At 32.3% G+C, this 8,147-nt stretch overlaps 1 protein-coding gene across 3 annotated transcripts in view; it reads left to right on the top strand.

Moving 5' to 3' along the window:
• Positions 1-8,147, top strand: part of LOC108763270 (ankyrin-2) — a 36,977-nt gene that overhangs the window by 8,888 nt on the left and 19,942 nt on the right. For all 3 annotated transcript variants that reach the window (XM_018510743.1, XM_018510744.1, XM_018510745.1), the window contains exons 5-17: positions 474-629; positions 768-896; positions 1,177-1,374; positions 1,729-2,025; positions 2,536-2,733; positions 3,209-3,355; positions 5,368-5,517; positions 5,892-6,032; positions 6,175-6,330; positions 6,569-6,865; positions 7,331-7,514; positions 7,591-7,710; positions 8,048-8,132. In XM_018510743.1, coding sequence (XP_018366245.1) covers positions 474-629; positions 768-896; positions 1,177-1,374; positions 1,729-2,025; positions 2,536-2,733; positions 3,209-3,355; positions 5,368-5,517; positions 5,892-6,032; positions 6,175-6,330; positions 6,569-6,865; positions 7,331-7,514; positions 7,591-7,710; positions 8,048-8,132 — 2,258 coding nt within the window. The remainder of the gene's footprint in view (positions 1-473; positions 630-767; positions 897-1,176; positions 1,375-1,728; positions 2,026-2,535; positions 2,734-3,208; positions 3,356-5,367; positions 5,518-5,891; positions 6,033-6,174; positions 6,331-6,568; positions 6,866-7,330; positions 7,515-7,590; positions 7,711-8,047; positions 8,133-8,147) is intronic.

The following is an 8,147-nucleotide window of genomic DNA, read 5'->3' as shown; positions in this document are numbered from 1 at the left end:
CAGCCGAGGTAATATTTTTCGGAATAAATACATTTACTTACCGCTTTCCAACATATCAAGATCTCTTTAATAGATGCCTATCGAGCATAAAATTTAATTGTTACTATTATTACATATAGTATTATTACATAGTATCACTACAATAGTTCTGCTGCGTTTTAAAAAATCCGGAAAAATTTCCTAGTTAAAATGATTACAGATATAGTATATACGTATGTACACGTACAGTATACACAAATTCACATAGAATTATTTAAAGCATTAAAGATCCAGCTTTAACAGTTATAGGCCTTTATCCTTGGTTGTTTTTATAACAATAAAATTTTTATTGTTCATAAAAAAATCATATTTTTTAAAACCATTATATATTTAATTAATTTATCTTGGACTAGACTCTCTCTCTCTCTCTCTCTCTCTCTCTCTCTCGGTTAGACCCTTTTATTAAAAATTAAAATTATTTTAATGTTTTTCAGGATGGATTCACACCGCTTGCTGTTGCGATGCAGCAAGGCCACGATAAGGTAGTCAGTGTACTCTTGGAGAACGATTCGAAAGGCAAGGTCAGACTACCGGCACTTCATATCGCCGCGAAGAAAGATGATTGCAAAGCAGCTGACTTGCTTTTACAAGTAAGCTTAAAACGGATCTTTCGTATATCAAATTAAAATTAATTAACAATATTAAATTAACGATATTAAAAAATAATTCAATTAAAAATAATTGAATAAATTGAAATGTTGTATCACTGAAACGATTGAATGTTACAGAACGACCATAAGCCCGATGTGACGTCGAAGAGTGGCTTCACTCCTCTTCACATCGCCGCTCATTATGGAAACGAAGAGATAGCACGGTTATTAATAAAACGAGGAGCCGATGTAAATTATTTAGCTAAGGTAAAGTACATGTGACGATTTTTATTTGAGCAAAAATAATTCTTTAGCACAGTTTAAAAATAATTTCAAATTGTTGAAATCGAAGATGTAACATGTATTCTAAGATTATAGAATTGTAATCTAAAACGTAACATTATATGTTTTCAATATTACATGTAATAATAAATAATATTTTGCGTCTCTGTCTTAGAAATAGTAATAGTTTTGATTATTTTTAAAATGATTTTAAAATTAATATTATAATTTAATAGTTTTTGAACGTAATGTATTTTTTCTTCAGCATAATATAAGCCCGCTACATGTGGCGGCAAAGTGGGGCAAAAACAATATGGTTAAGATATTGTTGGAGAACTCGGCGCAAATCGACGCCAAGACCAGAGACGGTTTAACTCCACTACATTGCGCAGCGCGATCGGGACATGAACAAGTTATCAGCACGCTTCTTGAAAATTCAGCGCCAATTAGCGCGCGTACTAAGGTATATTCTAACAAATGCTCTATTAAATTTGCTCCGATAAGTTTTCTCTTGTATTGATTAATTACAAAATTTAAAATGATTTTTCTCACGTTTCTTCTTTGTTATTTTTAACATTTTTACGATAGATGTAATAATAATTATAATAGAACATTAAAATTAAAATTAAAAAATAAGATTTTAAGATTAAGATTGCACTTATCTCCAGAGTTGCGCGGTGCTAAAAATCTTTAATTACCAAGATGTTCTAATTCTTTTTGTAATTTACAGATCAAGTTTTCTGGTTAGATTGTACATATATGTATATTTTAGGATCTACTATTTTGTCTTAAATTAAAAATTATTTTTTTTTTATAGAATGGGCTTGCACCGTTACATATGGCGTCTCAAGGAGACCATGTGGATGCTGCAAGAGTGCTGTTGTACCATCGAGCGCCAGTAGACGAAGTGACCATCGACTATTTGACTTCACTTCACGTTGCCGCACACTGCGGTCATGTTAGAGTCGCTAAGTTGCTACTCGATCGTAAAGCCGATCCGAACGCTCGAGCTCTCAACGGCTTCACACCACTCCATATCGCTTGCAAGAAAAATCGCATCAAAGTGGTGGAACTCCTATTGAAGCACGGTGCATCTATCGAATCGACCACGGAGGTAACGCAACACATTTCTTCATTCGCACTCTCAAGCATCTCGCAATCATGTTTTCATAAATGTCTATTCGCAACTGTAAATCACAAATGTTTTCACACAGTATAAATGGCAACGTTCGATGGAATATTACAAAGCCAAATTGTGATATCGATCGCATTTGTACAGAAATGATCGTTTTAATACGCGAATATATACTCGGAGTAAAACGTCGCATTAATGGTAATTAACGTTGTTAAAAAGAATCTTCATCCTTCTGTGCCTTGCAAAAATAAAATTGATCGATAAATCTAAAAGACTGGTTAAAGGGTCGTGCGTTTAATAATAAAACTAACAAAATTGATTGACGTAGTCTTCTTTTATCACGATCATTTTTATGTATTTATTCTTCATCATTTTTCGAGACATTGATTGCTGGAACGATAACGACAACGATAAAGACAATCGATGGAATTAATTCTGGAGTCATATCGAGAATTCAAAATATTAACAGACAATACATGTGTTTTGCAGTCCGGACTGACTCCATTACATGTGGCCAGTTTTATGGGGTGTATGAATATCGTGATATTCCTACTGCAGCATGAAGCCAATCCTGACGTGCCAACTGTTAGGGGTGAAACACCCCTACATCTGGCAGCCAGAGCTAATCAAACAGACATTATTCGAATTTTGCTAAGAAATGGTGCCAAAGTCGATGCTCGTGCAAGGGTAAGTAGAGCGTGTTGCATTTCGAAACTGATTCCGACCCCTTTTCGCCGCTTTCTTGACCTTCAGCCAATGAATCTGCTTGTTTAACTTTACAACAGCGAATACCTATCCTAAAGATTATAATCTAGAAAATCATATACATACAAATGATCACTCATACGCACCTCTTTATACAAAAGCATGAGCCATTAACCAGTCTCATATACCGAAGTTCAAATTTATCTTTTCTTACTGGCGATATATGTAATTGAAGTGTGTGATCTTCCAATTGCAAGTAAGACAAATCTGTTATGTTTTTCACGCTTTCTTTTTCAATCATTTAAAACTTTTAGGCACAATAATACAAATACATGATGTAACTCGAAATTTTTCCAATCATGAGTCTCATCGTAATCACCTTCACGCATCCACCTTATTGCTTCGCGAAAAACAAAACCGTTGTATTTTCTAATACTATCTCTTTGTTATTTTATAGGAACAGCAAACACCGCTTCATATAGCATCTCGATTAGGAAATATCGATATTGTTATGCTGTTGCTGCAGCACGGTGCGGCCGTGGACACCGCTACGAAAGATATGTACACGGCGCTTCATATTGCAGCGAAGGAGGGTCAAGAAGAGGTAATGTACAATGAGTGCGTGCAAATAGCGGATTACATTGCCACGCAAAATAAAAATTACCTGTTCTGGACCCGGCAACGCGAGTACCTCATTTAGGATGGAGAGAGCCGCTGCAGATACGTTTGTCGTTATCGTTATTACCTATGCACATTACCTATGCGTTCGCATTGTTTTGGTTCATATCTCGCACATATTCTTCTATTAATGTAATTTTGTTTACGTTGATTATACATTTTATGTTACATTTATCCATCATTGTATTCGTTATGTAATAAACTTTTTCGTTACGTTGTTTATTCTTTATGTTACCTTATTTCTTCATTTTTTTACGCATACCCGTGTACCTAATTTAATTTATACTTCTTAAATTACGTTCTGAAAATTCATTCCATTTATCTTACCGCTGCTTCTCTCCTTTCGGCCCCCCCCCCCCATGTATTTTTTATTATAAAAAAACAACACGAAGGTAGATTGGATGTAATTTCACCCCGTGACATTTGGCAATTACTTCATTCCTCCAAGGTTTGATATTGATTGTCAAGCGTTGCGTCAAACCACAAATATCTATGTTCCCCTTATATTTGTGCGGGTCTCATAAATATTTTACTAACGCTTTCGTAGATTTTATACAAATGTGAATGTGATTAAAGTCATTAAACAAACATATTAGTCTAATTCCAATAGTTCTAACGTATAGAATTTATCGTTATTTTCGTAACTGTGTCATGTTGCTCGAACACACGAATATATTGATTTTTAATGAATTCCTCATTTTTAATGAATATCTTTCTTGTGAAAAGATAACCTAAATTTTTGAAATTTAATACTTAATATTATTTCAATATTTAATATTATTGTAAATCTATACATATATGTAATACAGCAGAAAACTTATTTCTTATGAATAAGAAACTTTTTTATATATATATAATCTCTTTAAAATAAACTGAAAGAAAATTACTTATTATGCATGGTGTTCCAGATCTACGGACTCTCGTGAACAGGTAGAACGGACTAAACGATGGTAAAAAAGTTATTTATCATTTTGCAATTTTTACAATAGTTGACGGATTAATTTCTAAAGATCGCCGAATAAATGCGTGTATATATGTATATATATATTTACCCAACCTATCACCAAATACAAGCACGCGGCGCGTTACGACTGTCCACTAGAGATGCACATTTGGCGAGCCGCCAATTTGGTCCTCGAGAATCTGTCCTTCTACAATTGGCTCCACCAATTGATACCGCGTTCGGCTAGTAGAGAGCGGTGTCAATTGGTAAAGCAAAAGTAGAAGGGCAGATTCTTGATATTGCCGGGGACCAAATGTGCATCACTTTTATGTGTCCAGCGCGGATTTCTTTTCACTGTTTTTGCGTTGCCAAAGCCGCCGTAGTAAACAACTTCCCTCATGCTCAGCAACCTATGACGATGAGCGGTTCCATGATGAAAAAAGAAAAGTGTAACATTGCGCATAATAGCGATAACAATACTCTGGAAACGACTAATCAAATTTGATCAAAAATATATTTTTCTGCATATAATAGCGCTTAGTACACTTCCCCGAGAATAGTACAACTTTCTTTTTACGTCATGGGCGGTCCTATCTTGGCCGTGTTCATATATTACTGCCAGTTGTCAATACAATATAGTATACATAACGGGAACTGTAGATTTTCAGTACTGGCAGTCAACTAGCAGTAATATACGAACATGGCCCTTGTTGCGATAGACCTTGCTATTCAGCGAATTTTAAAAATTAATATCTAAATATTGCAAAAAGTGCAAAATGCTATAGAACTTTTCGATTTAATTTAGTTCGCTTTATTTGCTCACGAAAGGCGATCCTGTAGGTCCAGGACACCCCGTATATTTTAAAATGATAAGAAATTTTTTTAATAATTAAAAGAAAAGTCTGCTTTGTTTTGTATTACAAAAGTGTATAATTAAAAACTGAGATGAGTTTAAAAAAATATTTTTGTAACACAAAAAATTTTCTGACAAACAGGTGGCGGCCATTCTTGTGGAGAATAATGCTTCTCTCAAGGCTGCAACGAAAAATGGCTTTACACCTTTACATATCGCGGCTAAATATGGAAATATGAATGTTGCAAATATACTCTTGCAAAAAGAAAGCAAACTTGATGTTCAAGGAAAGGTTCGTATATTACGTAACGTATATCGAGTTGTGTAAAAAAGTATACTCAAATATCCAGGCAAAAGAAAAAAAAATTCTTTATTTTATATAGTGTAATTTTAGTTTTTTTATTATTATTTCTTATTATATCAGTAATTGCATAATGTTATTTTTTTTTAGGACTATTAACAAACTAAAAAGAACTATTAACACTTTTTGAGTAAAGAATTTAAGATAATGGATTTCTGATAAAATTGAAGATAATTGTTGTTTTTAAATTTCACTTAAAAATCTGAGTTTTTTCTATACAATTATATTATATTGTATAAATTTAAATTATCTTTTAATTTTCAAGCAGTTTCATTGAGTTACAAAATATATACTTGATGTTTCAGAACGATATTACGCCTTTGCACTTGGCATGTCACTATGACCATCCAAACGTTGCGACTCTTCTATTAGAAAAAGGAGCATCGCCTCATCTTGCATCGCAAAATGGACATACTCCTCTACATATCGCTGCTCGCAAAAACCAGGTAAATTTATCTCAAAACTACGACAAATTTTTTAAATAACCCTTAAAATGTTTTTCCTAATGCATAAATGTTTACGCTGCTCTAATGTTTATTATTGTTGTTAGTAATTATTTTGTGAAAATGATTTCTTTCATATGGCTAGATGGACATAGCTTCTATTCTCTTAGAGAAAGGGGCGAATGCAAATGCGGAATCCAAAGCAGGTTTCACCCCGTTGCATCTGAGTTCACAAAAAGGACATTATGATATGACGAATTTGTTAATTGAGCATGGTGCTAATCCCAATCACAAAGCCAAGGTAAATTAGCTTTTCCTCGAGTACTTTAGATACATGTAGATACTAAATTTCTTTATTATTCACATATTTTTCTTATTTTTTGCAATTGTAAAAATTATTTTAAATATTTTAAATAATATTTAATATCAATTTTTTGACATAATCGGAAAAAATATTCTCAATTAATATTCATTATTTGTGCAACATGTATAGTCATTAACAGTGATAGATATATTATTTTCTTATTACTATCTATCAGAACGGACTCACGGCGTTGCATTTATGCGCGCAAGAAGATTTCATTAGGGTGGCCTCTATCTTGGTAAAAAACGGAGCTGATGTTGAAAGTCAAACAGAAACTGGTTATAGACCGATACATGTGGCCGCACATTTCGGAAATCTATCAATGATACGCTTTTTGCTGAAACATAGTGCCACGATCGACGTTAGAACTAATCAGAATTACACTCCGCTTCATCAGGCCGCTCAACAAGGTCATGCTCATATAGTCACTGCTTTGTTGGAAGGAAATGCTTCACATAAAGCGCAAACTAATGTAAGCAACATATTATTACTGTATGTGTATGCAATTGTATAAATATTTATTAATATTATAATATATCTATTTATGTTTCAATATCTTATTGGTTTATTAATAATAAAAGTAATAGTAAAAGTTTCATTTTAATATAAAATTTTATAAATTTATATATATTTTTAAGATAATTAATTATTAGCTAAGCCTTTGTTTTTTCTTAAATTATTAAACAATTAGATAATACAAACAATAATAAGATTAGAACATATAAATATCATAAAAATTTGTGAAAATAGACAAAAAATTAAAAATAACAAAGGCTGTATTTCAAAATGTACTGCCAGTACTGAAAATCTATTGTTTACGTAACAGATTTTCAGCTGTCAATGAATTTTGAAACACGGTCAAAATATCATAAAAGAAATATATACGTAAAATTTATAATATTAGATTTTGATGAATTTATAAAATCCGTTGTCATAGGATGGTTTAACTGCATTGAACATAGCACAAAAATTAGGATATATCTCCGTGATGGAAGTTCTGAAAGGGTTACCTTATGACAGCATGACTCCAGATAATAAAAATTGGGAGGAAAAGTACAAGGTAATAGCCCCAGAAAGCTTGCAAGAAACTAGTTTTATGTCTGATTCGGAAGATGAAGGAGGTATGTACGCACACAGTTACAAATAATATTAATATAAAATAATAAAATTTTTTGCGAAGAAAAATTTTATTTGTAGGTTCTGACGCATTAATTAGCGAACAACCTTATCGATATCTCACGGCAGATTTAATGAAGAGTTTAAGAGATGATTCGTTACCTATTGACGTTACTAGGGATGATCCAGTGCACAGACAAGGTAAAAATTTAAATTTTGTCATATCTATTCTGTTTTAAAAATGTAGTGAATTTTTTAACACACATACATTATGAAATTTGATGAAATAGATGTGTACAAACTGATTTAAGATTATAATAGATTTTTTCGAAAAATATAAAATTGTTAGAATAAATATTTGGAACTCTTTCAGCCTAGCAATTTATTCTTCGAATCATATTCCTGATATTTCTTGTTTGAGTGTATATATTTTAACTATCAATTCAAATAAAAATATAAAAATACTTTAAACAGCTTATAGAATAAAATAACTTGATTTTTGAAGAGCGTATGCCTGAGACTGTAATTCTCATTTTAGTTACCAAAGAAGAGAAGCAAGAATTTGCACAAAGCAATAATTATTGTTTAGCAGAAAATTTTGATAACGACGGACTGAATCTGGGGTAAGTTTCGATTAA

This window comes from Trachymyrmex cornetzi, unplaced genomic scaffold, assembly GCF_001594075.2.
Source record: "Trachymyrmex cornetzi isolate Tcor2-1 unplaced genomic scaffold, Tcor1.1 scaffold35, whole genome shotgun sequence".
Taxonomy (NCBI): domain Eukaryota; kingdom Metazoa; phylum Arthropoda; class Insecta; order Hymenoptera; family Formicidae; genus Trachymyrmex; species Trachymyrmex cornetzi.
This window is presented reverse-complemented; position numbering and strand designations above follow the sequence as displayed.